An 18727-nucleotide genomic window follows, 5' to 3' on the forward strand; every position below is an offset into this window, starting at 1 on the left:
CACCCATTTTTCTATCGTGTCAGTATTTTTGAAGAGCAGAACGTGTACATTACCTGAATATTCCGATAGCAAATTTTGACAGTCTCTCTCTCTCTCTCTCTCTCTCTCTCTCTCTCTCTCTCTCTCTCTCTCTCTCTCTCTCTCTCAATTAATATTTTGCTCTCTCTTTCATTTAATATTTTGTGTAAGCTTTGATAAACTTTCTCTCTCAATTAATATTTTGTGTCAGCTTTGAGAAACTCTCTCTCTCTCTCTCTCTCTCTCTCTCTCTCTCTCTCTCTCTCTCTCTCTCTCTCTCTCTCTCTCTCTCTCTCTCTCTCTCTCTCTCAGTATTTTGTGCCAGCTTTGATAAACTTTCTCTCTCTCTATCTTTCTCTTATAATATTTTGTGTCAGTTTGATAAACTCTCTGTCTCTCTTTAATATTTTGTGTCAGTTTGATAAACTCTCTGTCTCTCTTTAATATTTTGTGTCAGCTTTGATAAACTCTCTCTCTCTCTCTCTCTCTCTCTCTCTCTCTCTCTCTCAAGTATTTTCTTCCTCATTTGGAAAACCTCTGATTCTCTTATTTCTCGTTGGTATTCTTTGGGTTAGCCATAGGCGATAATTTTATATAGGAAACTACAAACTGATTTTGTTGATGTTCGCAGTCGTTGATCTTAGGCGCTGAACAACAATAATTTCGTTGTTCTGTTTATCGTTATATTGTTGTTTTGTTTCATATCATAACTACTGCTATTCCTCATCTCCTTTTAGTTTTCTGTAAAGGAAAACTATTATGGAGATGGCTATTTTTTGTCTATCCGTCCGCACTTTTTCTGTCCGCCCTCAGATCTTTAAAACCACTAAGGCTAGAGGGCTGCAAATTGGTATGGCGATCATCCACCCTCCAATCATCAAACATACCAAACTGCAGCCCTCTAGCCTCCTCAGTAGTTTTTATTTGATTTAAGGTCAAGTTAGCCATGATCATGCGTCTGGCAACGCAACGATATAGGCCACAATAAAAGCCGGCTGAGAGTTTCATACAGCATTATAAGCTGTAAAAAAGACTTGTTTATTTTGATATTAAATGCAGATCATCTCTTGGTACTTGAGGCTTCAACTCCGCTGCGGACCGGCGGGATGTTCTCTGTGAGAAAAATGTTATCATAATATTATCAAAATATTATCAGAATGTATTCGTACCCTTTGTATAAAGAGATGTCGAGAGGCGAGCAGCTTTGTAAGAGATGCGTTCTCCTTCATTCTCTTGGTTAGAGAGAGCAGTGTTTTTACAAGGCGCCAAGATTTTATCTTGAGAGAGAGAGAGAGAGAGAGAGAGAGAGAGAGAGAGAGAGAAAGAGAGAAAAGAATAACTTTGAAAATTTCAATAAAACGTCTTATACAGAGAGAGAGAGAGAGAGAGAGAGAAGAGTTTAGAGAGAATAAGAGAGAGAGAAAATTTAAAAGAAGAGATAAAAGAGAGAGAGAGAGAGAGAGAGAGAGAGAGAGAGAGAGAGAGAGAGAGAGAGAGAGAGGATAACGTTTAAAAGAGTAAATTTCAGTAAAAAGTTTTGGAGAGAGAGAGAGAGAGAGAGAGAGAGAGAGAGAGAGAGAGAGAGAGAGAGAGAGAGATATGGGTAACGTTTAAAAGACTAAATTTCAATCAAAAGTCTCGCAAAGAGAGAGAGAGAGAGAGAGAGAGAGAGAGAGAGAGACCGACTGCCCCAAGTAACGGGAACAACAAATTATTTCAAAAGAGATTCAAAAAGCATTCCTTCTGAGAAGAGCAGAGGCACAAAATATTACGGGAAATGAAATAGCTCGGCTCTTCAAAAGCAAGTTTTTCCACAACAAAAAGTATGTCAGGAAACGGACAGACACAGGTTTTCTGTAAGAAAATGAGTCATATGATTAGAGAGCACTTTAGAAAGAGAAGGAGACAGGGTAACAGACACTGAAGTTCTCTGTAAAAAAGTGATCGGTATTTGATTAAAAACGAAATGAATGTCATATGATTAAACTGTCCTTTTGGATACAGAGTGATATATGATTGAAAATAATGCAGTATATGATTAAAAAGACAATGAATTGCTTATGATTAAACTGTTCTTTTAGATAGTGATATATGATTGAAAATATTGCAGTATATAATTCAAATATCGTAATCGTAGATAGATCAGGTTAATAGATCCTTAGTAATAGTATCTGGACGCAATATTATTTTGCCAGCCCTTTAGTCCAAACTTAATTGAATTTTTTCAACACAAGGTGGGTCATTTGAACCCCTCCTATATTGGGGGTGGAGGGGGCTGCCATGAACCCCTCCTATGAGAAGGGGAGGTGGGGGGGGGGAAAGTATACGAATTAAGAGCGAGTTCATTGTTATTTTAACCGGCCGGGGAGGAGAACCGTTAATTGCATTCCTTCTTTCCCAGATTAAGAGTTTTCAAGCGGCTTTGATATTCTATCGTGCTGATGATGCGTTGGATGATTATAATCTCACCTTTTTCAACCCAGGTTTTCCCCTTAGGGGGGGTCAATGCCGTCAGTGCACCTCATACGGTTTACTGTAGGCACTACTTAAGGTTCTTTGCAGCGTGCCTTTCTAAGGCCCCTAGCTTCAACCCCTTTCATTCCTTTTACTGTACCTCCATTCATATCCTCTTTCTTCCATCTTGCTATCCACCCTCTCCTAACAATTGTTTCATAGTGCATCTGCAAAAGGTTTTCCTCCTGTTACACTTTTCAGACCTTTTACTGTCAATTTCCTTTTCAGCGCTGAATGACCTCATAAGTCCCAGTGCATGGCCTGTGGCCTAAATTCTATATTCATTTCAACAATCACCCTGAATAAATGAGTTTAACAATCAGCCAAGCTTTAAGTCCATTTGATCAGATATGTGAAGAAATGATTAACAGTGAATCCCTGTTCGCATTTGAATCGCTAAATCAATAACCATAACTTTTTTCTCTTTTGCAGATCGACGAGGTGTAATGGAGATACAAGAAGTATATTCCAGAGACAAGGGCGTGGATATACTACTCAAAAAAAGGGTGTCAAGTATTTCTGAAGATTTATTGAAGGCCTCGTCAGAATAGGTATCACTCGCTTCAAGAACCCTAAATACCATGAAGGCTTGGTGAATATTATTCGAGAATCATGTTCCCTTGAGAAGCTGATGGATGCCACGTAGAAATAAATACCATAGACTTCGAGAGCCTGGGAAATACTGACGGGAATACCAAGTACAGAACACCCTTCTGACATGTGTACTATGTACATTTGCCTGTCTCAGGAGTTATAACATATATTCTTGAAAAAAATCCAGATCCAGTGAAATTTTTAATAATATGAAAGATCCAGATCCTTGTGCTATCAAAAATGAGTATTCTCGAAGGGTGACCCAACATCCAGTGACAGTATGCCTCTGTGTATTCACTTCTTAAAGGAGGTCCGGATCCAGTGACATTGAACCTTCTGCCGTTGCATGGTCGTATAATCTGTTTGAGATGATCCGGATCCAGTGACATCCAGTGACAGTATGCCTTTGTGTATTCACTTCATAAAGGTCCGGATCCAGTGACATCAGCCTTCTGCCGTTGCATGGTCATATAATCTGTTTGAGATGATCCAGATCCAGTGACATCCAGTGACAGTATGCCTTGTGCATTCTCTTCTTAAAGGTCCGGATCCAGTGACATCAACCTTCTGCCGTTGTATGATCATATAATCTGTTGAAGATGATCCAGATCCAGTGACAGTATGCATTTGTGTATTCACTTCTTAAAGGTCCGGATCCAGGGACATTCAACCTTCTGCCGTTGCACGGTCATATAATCTGTTGAAGAAGATCCAGATCCAGTGATATTCAACCCTCGCTTCGTCATTAACTGAATTCAGGGAGATCTGAATTCAATGACACTTTCCCACCGTATGGTCATTTCCCTTCCAGCAGGAGATCCGGATCGAGTGAAATTTTGCCCTAATTGACATATATCTGTGTTCTCGCTGAAAGATCCAGATCCGATGACCTCCAAACCTCGTATGGACATTTATAAGCATCGAAGAGAGCCCCGGGAAGTGAAAGATCTCTGGCTTGGAAGTTTCTCTTAATATCTTAGCGCCGTTAAGCTTTTGTTTTCTCCTCTGTGATGGATTTACAGCGTCGTTAACGTTTTATCGCTCCGTTAAGATGGTGGTAATGGGTTCCTTACAGACATAAAGTTTATCTGGCAGAGCGGAGGTTTCTCGTGCTTTATTCGTTAGGATGTTCAACGGAGGAATGTCCCTAAAAGCTTTACTGCAGTATGTTTCCTGATCTGGTGAAGGAAATCTCGAGACGTGTTTGAGTGATTGTTCATGTTAATATTATTATTATTATTTTATTATTATTATTCAGAAGATGGAACCTATATTCATATGGAGCAAGCCCACCAAAGGGGCCATTGACTTGAAATTCAAGCTTCCAAAGAATATCAAGGTGTTCATTAGGGAGAAGTAAGAGAATTTAAAGGAAAATATAGAAAGAAAAAGAGATTCTCTCATTAAAAAAGAAAAAAATATTAATAAATTAAGGAGCTGAAAACGAGTGAAAAGTACTTTGTGCTACAATTTGATTTGGAAACGATAAGTGGCGCTCTAGATAATTATTCTGATACCAACTAGAAAATCACAATCTGAAAATTATTCCTTTTAACCTTGATGTAGATTCAATGATGCAACTTTAGATTGAAAAAAAAAAAATGAAAAACGCATCTTGCCCAAACTGCGGAGCAGTTAAAAACAGTTCAAAATACGGCTGTGAGAGTTCGGATTACAGTGCTTCTCAGTGATGACTGCTCCTTTCAAGAAACATTCCTTGAAAAATTACATGAAAAATTCCAAAATGGAAAACTCGACTCACGGCTCAAGAAGTGAGGAAAACGCCAGCGCGCCAAGATAGAAGAGATTCCCGTTTCCGGCTTGTACGCGTGGCTCTGACCTGAGGCCACATCGGTGCCTGTTGCTTGATCTTAAGGGTTCAGAAGGGAGAAACCTTCCCGATCTCTCGTTTGCCACAATGAGTTACGAGGAGGTCCGGGGCCGATGCTTTTGGGAGAGCCTGCCGTTTTGCACAAGGGGCCTTGGAGTTGCCACGGCTGTTGGTGAGTGTTCAAATTTTGTTTCTTTTTAAGCGTCTCTCTCTCTCTCTCTCTCTCTCTCTCTCTCTCTCTCTCTCTCTCTCTCTCTCTCTCTTCCCAAGTGATATTTCACAATATCTTGTTTCGTTCTCTGCAGTTTTGGGGAAAAATATTCGCACATATTTTTTTAACAGTAACGCTGGGCCATTTTATCTCAATTTTACCTCATGCGGTGCACTGTAGGCATTACTTAGGCGCCCTAGCTGTTAGCTGTAACCCCTTTCATTCCTTTTTACTATACCTCCGTTCATATTCGCTTTCACAAATCTGACTTTCTGTCCAGCCTCTCCTAACAATTGATTCATAGTGCAACTGCTCTGAGGTATTCCTCCTGTTACACCTTTCAGACCTTTTTACTGGTCAAGTTCCGTTTCAGCGCTGAATGACCTCATAGGTCCCAGCTTAGCTTGGTCTCTGGACCAAATTCTTTATTCTGTTTTTCAGTGCAATTTGGGGATCGACATTCACATGTTTTTTTTTTACAATAACATGAGCCATTTTTTCATAATTTCTTTAGTTGATTGAATTGATAAGTTGATTTTTTAAATTTTTGAGTTGTTTTAAATTTTCCTTTATATATATATATATATATATATATATATATATATATATATATATATTTATATATTATATATATATGTAATTTTGTTATAAAGATATATATATATATATATATATATATATCATATATATATATATATATATATTGTAATTTGTTTCAATTTAAAGGTTGAAAATATTTCCATCTTCACAAAAAAAGTCTTTATAGAAAATGATAGGATTTAAATTGATTTTTCTTATATATATGTCTTACATTAAGAATGAAATACAGCGTTGTATTCCCTTCAAATATTTAGTTTTCAAATGTAATTCAAAACAGTACAGTGTTTGTATTTACTTATTTATTTTTATTTGTTTTTTAGAACACGTGTCACTGTAGCCTTTTTTGCGTTATGAATAATCGCCTTATTTATTTTTTAATTTTTTTAAAGTACTTCGAAACAGCATTTGTATTTATTTACTTGTCTATTTATTTTTATTTTTGTTTTATTGTGTCATGCCTTCATATTTTCATATATATATATATATATAGATATATATATATATATATATATATATATATATATATATATGTGTGTGTGTGTAGATGTGTATATATATATATATATATATATATATATATATATATATATATATATATATATATATATATATATATTGTAATAGTAATAAGGTTTGCTCTAATGTATTGAAAATGCATTCATGCTGTGGACTGTATGTGCGCATATATATATACGTGCGAACGTTAACACAGAAACTGTTAACCGCACAAAAATTGCAGAAGATTCGTCTTTCACATCTCTCAGCTGCGGGCATTTTCATTGGCTTCTGAGGTCGATAAAATAAGCGGCAGTCATCGCCAACCGTTTTCCCCCTCAAGCTAGTTGTCGTAAAGTCTCCCATTTTGAATTGAGCGCCGCCAGGCATTAAGACTCGGCGGTAATTCACACCAGTTTTACTCGACTCGTCCAAAGGTTTTCTTTTGGGGTGACATGTCTGTTTTGTTCGCGTTATCAGTCTGGGGTCGTCTCCTGTGGGTGAGCAGAGTCCGTTGGTCCACACCGGGCCTCTGACTCCATTTCACACCTTACTACCCTTAGTACAAAAGGCCCATGTTGGTATGATGCTGGCTTAATCTAAACCAACTATCTTGGTAAGTTCAAGACTGAACTAACATTCCTTTTTAGTTTTCTGTGAACGAAAACTACTTAAATGGCTATTTGTCAGTCCATCCGCACTTTTTCTTTCCGCCCTCAGATCTTAAAAACTACTGAGGCTAGAGGGCTGCAAAATGGTATGTTGATCATCCACCCTCCAGTCATCAGACATGCCAAATTGCAGCCCTCTAGCCTCGGTAGTTTTTATTTTATTTAAGGTTAAAGTTAGCCATAATCGTGCGTTTGGCACTGCTATAGGTGCCAACAGCACAGGCCATCACCCAGCCGTGGCTGTAAGTTTCATTGGCTGCGGTTGAGAGTTTCATACAGCATTATACGCTGTACAGAAAACTCGATTGTGCCGAAGAAACTTCGGCTCATTGTTTACTCATCTTATTACTCTCGACCTGTGATGACATTTCCCATCCTGTTTACATATTTATTCGTGCAATAACTCACAGATGTGCAGATTCCCTAAGGATTTATAGGGGCGGGGGCTGCCTTCTTCTGGTCAAGAAGAAATGTAAAATTTTGATTCAATCTGGGTTCCCAAAAACGTTTTTAAGCACCTGTCGAATATCGGTGATGACGGAAGCTGATTGTCATAAGATTTGATATAAAAATGTGTACCGGAAACAGACATTTTTAGGGACCCTACTGAGATCAGATCGCATTTGAACTAAGTGGTGGTAACATTTACTCCTAATATTTACTCCTACATTATTAAATAACGAGCTTGATGGCGCTTGCTACACTGCGCTGGAACCTGGCGCTGCCTGTCATGTCTCCCTACCCTCCCGATCTCCTACCAACCCTGCCCCCACCAGGGCTGGACAAACAGGTTTGCAGGAGGAGGGTGGATGTGTCATGTCTCCCCTACCCTCCCAATCCCCTACCTACTCCACCCCACCCAGGGCAGACAAACAGGTTTGCAGGAGGAGGGTGATTGTGCCTCCCCTACTCTCCATGTCCACCCCCCTACCAAACAGGCAATCCATGTCTACCTACCCTCGCAATCCCCCCACCCACCCAGGGTGGACAAACAGGTTTGGAGGAGGGTGGATGTGTCATGTCTCCCCTACCCTCCTGATCCCCTACCTACCATCACTCCCACCCCCACCTGGGGTGAACAAACTGGTTTGCAGGAGGAGGATGGACGTGTCACGTCTTCCCTACCTACCCCGCACCCACCCAGGGTGGACAAACAGGTTTACAGGTGGAGGATGGTTGTGTCATATCTGCCCTACCCTCCCGATCCCCTACCTACCCCGCCCCCACACCCGGGGCGGACACACAAGAAAGATCCACTCGGATTTTATTATTATAGAATGGAGAAAGCTCCATCCGTCAATGTTTCACGTCGGAATCTTGGGAGGATTTTCACCCAAAAAATGATGAAGTGAAAAATAAAAAGTAAAATAAAAATCCTGAATTCTCTCAGCATTTTATCGCGTCAGTATTTTACACCAGAAATATAAAGAGGAAGAAGAAGAAGAAGAAGAAGAAGTTGCAGGAAGACGTAAATAACGAAAACACGGGGAGGAGGAAGAAGCGAGTGGATGACACTCTTCACTTCCCGCGGAATGGAAGAGAAGAATAAGAGGGCAGATACGGAGGACGGGAATAGGAAAACCGGTCGAAAAAATACGGCGGCGTTTAGTCACATTTTAGCAGCGACTAATACATGAGCGAAACTTACGACCTTACTGGAAAAATCTCCTTAGTATGACCGGGATTTATCGTGGCCTTTGCGAGCCGTAAAGTGCGTCGTTAAATACGGCTTGAAAGGAAGAGATTCCTCGGATTCAGAATAAGGGGGTTTCCCCGAGGTCCGGTGATACGTCTTATTATTATTATTATTATTTTTAACTGCCACTAGGTTGCTGCGCTGGTGATCAACGGGAGAACTGGAACGTCCTGGACTTCCAGCGACTAATGGACTGGATTGTGTAAATATGTCTTGTTCCAGAGAGGAAGGGTTGGGTGATTGTAGCTTATTTTCGGTAAATTGATGCGTTTCTGTGGGACGTGTTTTACCGTTTGCTCTTGAGAGGATGAGTAGATGTATCTGCTTTTGCCGCAGGGACAACTGAGAATTATTTATCGAGGAGTTGCCGTGTTCATATTGTGTAACAAAAGGTTTAGAGTGTGATGAGGTATGATTTAGTCTGAAGATGAAGGAGTCTTTATTTATTGAAATATATGTATGTACCTTATGTATATTTATTAATTGGATCACTTACACAATTGTTCCGTTTTAATGAGGCCCTGTTAGTAATATAAATAAATATATAAATATATATATATATATATATATATATATATATATATATATATATATATATTTATTTCATTTTGTATGACATAGAACTTTGAGGTTCCTCATTTACTTTAGAGTTAATAGAAACAGATAGACTTTAATAATAATAATAATAATAATAATATTAATAATATTATTATTATTATTATTATTATTATTATTATTATTATTATTATTATTATTATTATTTATTATTAAAACCCCAGCACCAACAAAATTCTATTGCGTTATATTTCTCCTCTTACAGCTAACTGTAATTCGTACAACTGAACCATAACTCCCCCACCACAATACAAAAAGATAGAGACAACCTTTTTTATTTAAGCCACTGTGGCTCTTTGTAGCTGAGCCATTTCCATATATTGTGGCATGTCGTGTGTTTATTGTAGCCAGAGAATTTACTGTTTTTTTTTTTATATACTCCAATACACCATCTCGTATAGCCTGCCTTTGTTCCAGATATGAGAGGTTTGGCTATTATTATTATTATTATTATTTTATTATTATTATTATTATTATTATTATTATTATTATTATTATTATTACATTATCAAGCCGGTTTGGTATTATTATTATTGTTATTATTATTATTATTATTATTATTATTATTATTATTATTATTAGTACATGCATCAGATAGGTATTTTAATTATTATTATTATTATTATTATTATTATTATTATTATTATTATTATTATTATTATTATTATTATATTATATAGGCCCATATAAATTGGGGAGGGAGTGTGCGTTTGTACTGAGAGTTGTGCGCATATATTCTGAACTATTTTAGATCCCAAAATAAAATACCAGTTTAGAAACAGAGAAAATACAATTATTTCTGGTGTGTTTTAGCAGAACCGCCGACACGGCGCGCAGACTCATCTAGTCAATATTTTACGAACAAAAGAACAACAATTTCCGGCCGGAATACATATAAAAAAATATTAAAGGACAACGAACGCGGATTGCACTGCCGAATTCCCCTCCGCCCCCCCCCTACGGAAATTGGAGAGGTGCAAGTAAATATATTACTTTTACCGAATCACAAATATTTAGATATTGGATTTATGTATTTACGATTTGGGAGGAAAAAAATGGAAGTGAGGAACTGTTCTATATAGAAATTTTCTTTTTGATTTTCGGTACTTATTTTTTTTCCTTCGTCACAGTTATTTTTTTTTAGATTCAAATATTTTTTTATCGGAGTTAATTTGATTGTAATGGGGTATATTAAAAATTTTGAGTATATTAAAAATTTGGTAGTTTTTTACTATATCTGGAATGTCAGGTTTTGTGGCTGTTATATTTGCTTGTGAGGAAACATGTTATCGTATTTTTGCTTTGTCAGGCCTATATATAAATAATTATTTATATATAAATATGTATATATATATGTTTATATATGTATGTATGTAACGTGTAGATATATATGGAAATATATATGTATATATAAACATATATATATATATATATATATATATATATATATATATATATATATATATATATATATATATATATATTTATATATATATATAAATATATATATATATATATATATATATATATATATATATATATATATATTTATATATATTATATATATATATATTTATAATATATTTATATATATATATATATATATATATATATATATATATATATATATATATATGTCTAATATTATAGACAAGTAGACAAGTCAAAAATATGAGAACATCCGGTTCCACACAGGCAAATTTAGCAGCTACAAAAACTAAACATTTCCAGATATAGCAAAAATATGAGGAAAAACCTCCACCAAATTTTTAATATATTCCGTTATAATCAAATTAGCGCCGATGAAAAAAAAAAATATTTGAATCTAAAAAAAAAATATTTGTGAAAAAAAAAAAAAATAGGTACCGAGAATCAAAAAAGAAATTCTACATAGAACGGTTCCTTTCTTTCCGCCCAAACCGTAAATACATAACTCCAATATCTAAATGTTTGTGGTTCGGTAAAAGTTATGTATTGACTTGTACCTCTCCAATTTCCGGGGGCCAAAATTCGGCCGCGCAATCCGCGTTCGCTGTCCTTTAATACTTTTTTTTTTTTGTGTGTAATCCGGCCGGAAATTGTTGTTCTTTTGTTCGTGAAATATGGACGAGATGAATCCGCGCGCCATGTCGGCGGTTCCGCTGAAACACACCAAAAATAATTATGTTTTTTGTTTCATAACAGGCATTTTAATACATATATATATATATATATATATATATATATATATATATATATATATATATGTATGTATGTATGTATGTATATATATATATATATATATGTGTATATATATATATATATATATATATATATATATATATATATATATATATATATATATATATACTTATAATTATACCATTTGAGCCAGCTAACAGTTTAAGGGACTTCAAAAAACGGAGCCAAATTTGTTTTACATTAAGCGCCTTTGTGCCGTCCCCCGCTTGTAAACACATTTATAAACAAAAGAAAGTACACATTGCTTAAATAAATTCAGTCACATACACGCCTCGACCCCGTAGTGGGGCTAGTACCGTCAGTGTACCAAATGCGGCGCACTGTAGGCATTACTCAAGGTCCTTTGCAGCGTTCCTGATGCCCCTAGCTGCAACCCCTTTCGTTCCTTTTACTGTACCTCCTTCCATAGTCTCTTTCTCCCACCTCACTTTCCTCAACCCTCTTATATCAATTGTTTTTCATAAATTCTATATTGTATTCACTTCATACACGCCTCGAGTGCGTGCCCTTTTCATTCTCGGCGCAGTAAAACGAAACCTGATTTACGAGAAATAATGCTTTGAAAGTGCTCCTGGTAATGTTGCGCTTTCAAAGAATGAAGTATTAGTTATTTTTGCGTGCAATGTAAACAACCATTTATTCTGGTTGAGTATATCTTGATTTATCAGAGCGGAAGTCCATTAAAGGCGAACGTGTGTTCTTATGGAGAGAGAGAGAGAGAGAGAGAGAGAGAGAGAGAGAGAGAGAGAGAGAGAGAGAGAGAGAGCCAGCTGTTATCATCGTATTCTAAATTCTAATGTTGGAAATGAGAGAGAGAGAGAGAGAGAGAGAGAGAGAGAGAGAGAGAGAGAGAGAGAGAGAGAGAGAGAGCTGTTACCATCGTGATATAAAAAATCTAATGAGAGAGAGAGAGAGAGAGAGAGAGAGAGAGAGAGAGAGAGCTGTTACCATCGTAATATATAAAATCTAATGTTGACAACGAGAGAGAGAGAGAGAGAGAGAGAGAGAGAGAGAGAGAGAGAGAGAGAGAGAGAGCTGTTACCATCGTGATATATAAAATCTAATGTTGAAAACGAGAGAGAGAGAGAGAGAGAGAGAGAGAGAGAGAGAGAGAGAGAGAGAGAGAGAGAGAGAGCTGTTACCATCGTAATATATAAAATCTAATGTTGAAAACGAGAGAGAGAGAGAGAGAGAGAGAGAGAGAGAGAGAGAGAGAGAGAGAGCTGTTACCATCGTGATATATAAAATCTAATGTTGAAAACGAGAGAGAGAGAGAGAGAGAGAGAGAGAGAGATTATAGAGAGAGTGAGAAAATGTTTCATCCGGAGGTTAATTTTTAAGTCTTCTGAGAGAAAGAGTCAGGCTAATGGAAGACCTTTCCCCAAGAGAGAGAGAGAGAGAGAAAGAGAGAGACACAGAGAGAGAGAGAGCTGTTATCATCGTAATATAAAATCTAATGTTGAAAAAGAGAGAGAGAGAGAGAGAGCGGGCTGTAATCATCGTATTCTAAATTATAATGTTTGAAAAGAGAGAGAGAGAGAGAGAGAGAGAGAGAGAGAGAGAGAGAGAGAGAGAGAGAGAGAGAGCTGCTATATCGTATTCTGAGATCCACCCAGACCCTGCACGTTATATAGGATCATCTCTTCAGTGAGGCTGTGTTTCTCCAAAACACCAGCTTTTCTATAACCCAAGACCATCCCCCAACCAAATACTCACACACACACACACACACACACACACACACACACACACACACACACAAACAACCCAAAGCCTTACGGACCACTTTTCCCATTGGTGTCCTCACCCATTTTTTTTTTCACCCAGCCTCCAACCCAACATTTTCCTGAAGCCTCCAACCCAACCTTTTTCTGAAGCCTCCAACGCAACCTTTTCCTGAAGCCTCCAACCCAATCTTTTATTGAAGCCTCCAACCCAACCTTTTCCTGAAGCTTTCAATCCAATCTTTTTCTAAAGCCTTCAACCCAATCTTTTTTGAAGCCTTCAACCCAACCTTTCTTTGAAGCCTTCAACCCAATCTTTTCTGAAGCCTCCAACCCAATATTTTTCTGAAGCCTCCAACCCAATCTTTTTCTGAAACCTCCAACCCAACCTTTTTTTGAAGCCACCAACCCAACCTTTTCCTAAAGCCTCCAACCCACCCTTTTCCTGAAGCCTCCATCCCAACCTTTTCTTGAAGCCCTCTGAGACTCACCCACACACCTCTGCAAACACACCCACACATAAATATGCTCCAGGCAGGTAAAAAGAATGGCTTCTCCCACCGCTTGTGTGCGTGTGTATGTATGTATGTGCGTGTGTGTTTTAGCCCCCCTGAAAGACGGCGGCAATTACGGCAGTAATATGCAAACAAAGGAGATTCAGGGGGGACGCTGCGTCTTTGCTGGCCTTCCTCTCTAGCCCAGGAATGTTTGTCCAGCTTAGCGCTAATGAGGTGGAGGTCTTAGGTCTGGCATCATCATATATCACTCTTCTTTCACCGCTTTCCTCGGGAGTTTCTTCGCGCTCTCGCTGGGGCGAACTGTGCACAGAGAAAGAGTCTTTTAGAAGATCTCATTACTGTCCAGAATGGATGAATGGACTCCAGAGGCTTTACGTTTGGATTCTCATTGTTTAACGATAAGCAGTGATGCTCGGGAGAGCCTTTAGAAGAGCTCTTCAGGAGAAGCATGGTTAATGAATGGAGTACACAGTTTTACTTTGAGTTTTCTGGAAAAGAAAACTGTTGTGCCGGCTTTGTCTGTCCGTCCGCACTTTTTTCTGTCCGCCCTCAGATCTTAAAAACTACTGAGGTTAGAGGGCTGCAAATTGGTATGTTGATCATCCACCCTCCAGTCATCAAACTATTGTGTTGGCTTTACCTGTAGGCACTTTTTCTGTCCGCCCTCAGATCTTAAAAACTACTGAGGCTAGAGGGCTGCAAATTGGTATGTTGATCATCCACCCTCCAGTCATCAAACATATCAAATTGCAGCCCTGTAGCCTCAGTATTTTTTATTTTATTTGAGGTTAAAGTTAGCCATAAGCATCCGTCTGACAACGAGATATGCCAGGCCACTAATGGACGTTGGTTAAAATTTCATGGACCGCGGCTCATACAGCATTATACCGAGACCACCGACAGATAGATCTATTTTCGGTGGCCTTGATTATAAGCTTTAGCGGCTGGACAGAAAACTCGATTGCGCCAAAGAAACTTTGCGTATTTTTACCTGTTCATTTTGATTTCTCTACTTAAACAATCACAGATGAATAGAGAACAAAGGTAACTTAATAATTTCCCATTTAAAACTTTTATCAAACAAAATACATGAATTGTCCCCAAATGTTGACTTGATTTTCTTGTTTTCTTTATAGTTTATAGTTTCTAAATGTCGCATTAAAATTAAAAGTACCTTAGTTTAACCAGACCACTGAGCTGATTAACAGCTCTCTAGGGGTAAAAGGATTAAAAGAGTAGAATATAAATAACTTGCATAAATTTTACTTATAATAAAAAAATATATATATATATATATATATATATATATATATATATATATATATATATATACATAAAATATAGATAAGTATATGTAGATATAGACATATATGTATATACATATATATACATATATATATATACATATATATACATATATATATATATGTATATATATATATATATATATATATATATATTTTATATATTATATATTATACATACATACATACAATACATACATACATACATACATACATACATACATACAATATTTACAGTTCTGTTTTCCACAGTGCTCTGCTGTAAAGGCCCCCCTCCCAACACCTCATCAAGATAAAGAATGGGAGATGAATAGGCATCAAAATATTCCCAGCAGTCTTTTCACTCGAAGTGATTTAGGTGTAACATTACTGGGGAAAAGTTGTGATATATTTAGGGAATCTCTTTACTGTAATAACCATTATGATGAATTTTCGTTCATTATTTCATCATTTTTAACTCGGGCCTTCATAAAGCAGCGCGAGGTATTCTCTCTACCGTGTCATTGTATTTTATTTATTTGTATTTTTAATTTTCATTGTATTTTATTTGTAGTATTTTTTAACTGGAGGACCGCATGCGTTTGGTAACTCACGTAATATATATGTGTATGTATATTTATGTATGTATGTATGTATGTAATATATATATTTATATATATATGTATTTATTTATATATATATGTATTATTATTTATATATATATATGTATTATATATATATATATATATATATATATATATATATATATATATATATATATATATATATATATATATATATATATATATATATATATATATATAAGCACGTGAGTCACCTGACATCATTTACCAAAAAGCAACTGAATTTGGACACAGAAAGCCTTTAAAAATAACTGAACTTTCCCCAGTGAATATTTAAAAGTATATTTTGCAATTTAGCCGAGAATATTTAAGGAAGAAAGTGACTATATATATATGCTTAGGCCTTCGGAAATTGAAACGCTTCTATTTATCAGAGGAATACGTGAAAGTTCTTGATATTTATCAATTAATAAATTTATCAAATAGTAAGGATGAATCATTACAAGTTGGCCCGTGTTCGATCCGTAGTCTGGGCGAGGAAAGGAAAAGAAGGGATCCTTTTCTTAAATTATACCTCAGTCATCTTGGTAATGTTTAGTGTCGCTGGTGGCTTTAGAGAGAGAGAGAGAGAGAGAGAGAGAGAGAGAGAGAGAGAGAGAGAGAGAGAGAGAGAGAGAGGGAAATGTGTACTCTATCATAGTTTACAACAAAAATGACGGTAAGTCTTAATCCTCAACCAGTGGAATGCAACCATTCCATTCTCTCTCTCTCTCTCTCTCTCTCTCTCTCTCTCTCTCTCTCTCTCTCTCTCACTTACAATATACCAGTTAGACTTCATCCTACCTTGGCCATAAGCGCAACAGCTGCCAAATACCTCGTTTCATGGAGAGATGAATACCATGCATAAATCTAGACCTTCCGGAGCAATCGAGTTTTCTGTACAGCCCCTAAATCGTTTAATCAAGGCCACCGAAAATAGATCTATCTTTCGGTGGTCTCGGTATAATGCTGTATGAGCCGCGACCCATGAAACCTTAATCACGGCCCGGTGATGGCATATCCTATATCGTTGCCAGAAGCACGATTATGGCTAACTTTAACATTATAAATAAAATAAAAACTAGTGAGGCTACAGGACTGCAATTTGGTATGTTTGATGACTGGAGGATGGATGACCAACATACCAATTTTCAGCCCTCTAGCCTCAGTAGTTTTCAAGATCTGAGGGTGGACAGAAAAGTGCGGACGGACAGACAAAGCCGGCACAACAGTTTTCTTTTACAGAAAACTAAAATGTACAATTGCACCTATGGGAAGATGTGCTCATTGATTGCTTGGTTGAGAAAATGTGCTTCTTTGCTGTACAGAAGAAAATGTGTTATTTTCTTATTTTCTTGTACATCAGGGAATGGAGAGAGAGAGAGAGAGAGAGAGAGAGAGAGAGAGAGAGAGAGAGAGAGAGGGAGAGGAAAGGGTTAGCAGAGAGGGAGAGACAGGGTTTCTTGAGAGAGAGAGAGAGAGAGAGACTTTCAGTTTTATCTAAAATAGAACAGAACAAAATTAGGAAGGAGAGAGAGAGAGAGAGAGAGAGAGAGAGAGAGAGAGAGAGAGAGAGAGAGACTTTCAGTTCCATTTGATCTTCAAATGATGATGCACAGTATATTATAAGCGATTGAAGGGTGGTATCAAAGACCCAGAATCGGGAGGGAAGGAACCACTCGGTTGAAGAGCTCAAAGCGGAATGGCAGCTTCTGTGTGTGTGTGTGTGTGTGGTTGGAATGTAACGTCCCATTCAAGTATTTAAAGTGTTTCCGGTGGGTCCTTGCAATGAAAAGGAATTAGAAATGCTGCTCCAGAGATTAATCTCTCTCTCTCTCTCTCTCTCTCTCTCTCTCTCTCTCTCTCTCTCTCTCTCTTATTTTCTCTCTCTCTCTCTCCTTATTTTGCTCTGTTCTTTCCTAAATGGAACTGAAAGTTTCTCTCTCTCTCTCTCTCTCTCTCTCTCTCTCTCTCTCTCTCTCTCTCTCTCTCTCTCTCCCCTTCCTAATAAGTTCGTACTGTTCTTTATATAAATATAACTGAAAAAAATATATATATATATCTCTCTCTCTCTCTCTCTATCTATCTCTATCTCTCTATATCTCTCTCTCTCTATATATATCCTATATATATTATACTGTTATTTATAATATAGAACTGAAAAATATATCTCTCTCTCTCTCTCTCTCTCACTCTCTCTCTCTCTCTCTCACATATATTAGGGAGGGACATGTTCTTTTCCAGCAAAGATGAGTTCCATACTCTCTTCATCATCACCTCAGGTTAACGTCCACTGCTCATTGGTCAGAGTCCCATTTCCTGAACCCTTAGTGGGGACGATTCTAAAGCAAACACATCCTTTAATATTACCAGAATCGCTTCGACACTTTTCCAGTCGCTATGTAATCAGTATCAGTATCATAATATTAGCTGTTATTATTGCTGTTTACCTTTGTTGTTGGTACTGACTTGTTTAGTTTTGCTGAATCCATTGCGCGAGATTGTTTCCGTGCAGTGTCCAGTGTCTGCATAATGAAAGGTAGGTTATTATTATTATTATTATTATTATTATTATTATTATTATTATTATTATTATTATTATTATTATTATTATCGTTGTTGTTGTTGTTGTTCAGAAGATGAAGAACCTCTATTCATATCTCTCACCAAAGGGGCTTGGACTTGAAATTTATTTTTGTTATTATTTCTTATTATTATTATTATTATTATTATTATTATTATTCTTAACTTTAAATTATTATTATTATTATTATTCTTATTATTATTATTATTATTATTTTATTATTATTATTGTTCAGAAGACGAAGAATATTATATGGAACAAGTCCACCAAAGGGGCCATGATGAAATGCAATCCAAAGAATATTATTATATTATTATTATTATTATTATTATTATTATTATTATTATTATTATTATTATTCAGAAGATGAAACCATCCATATGGAACAACACACCAAAGGGGGCCATTTACGTAGAAATTCAGGCTTCCAGGGACATACTGTGGTCCAGCAAAGATGAGTTCCATAGGGGAAATACTTCATCTAACCACCCACGGATGAGAACGTCCTA

General features: G+C 36.8%; 1 protein-coding gene across 1 annotated transcript in view; it reads left to right on the forward strand.

Moving 5' to 3' along the window:
• Positions 1-18727, forward strand: part of LOC136852835 (transmembrane protein 72-like) — a 233908-nt gene that overhangs the window by 123808 nt on the left and 91373 nt on the right. Inside the window, exon 4 of the mRNA XM_067127739.1 lies at positions 2965-5129. Within this exon, the coding sequence (XP_066983840.1) occupies positions 5045-5129 (85 nt within the window). The 5' untranslated portion in view covers positions 2965-5044. The remainder of the gene's footprint in view (positions 1-2964; positions 5130-18727) is intronic.

The sequence above is a fragment of the Macrobrachium rosenbergii genome, chromosome 26, assembly GCF_040412425.1.
Source record: "Macrobrachium rosenbergii isolate ZJJX-2024 chromosome 26, ASM4041242v1, whole genome shotgun sequence".
NCBI lineage: Eukaryota > Metazoa > Arthropoda > Malacostraca > Decapoda > Palaemonidae > Macrobrachium > Macrobrachium rosenbergii.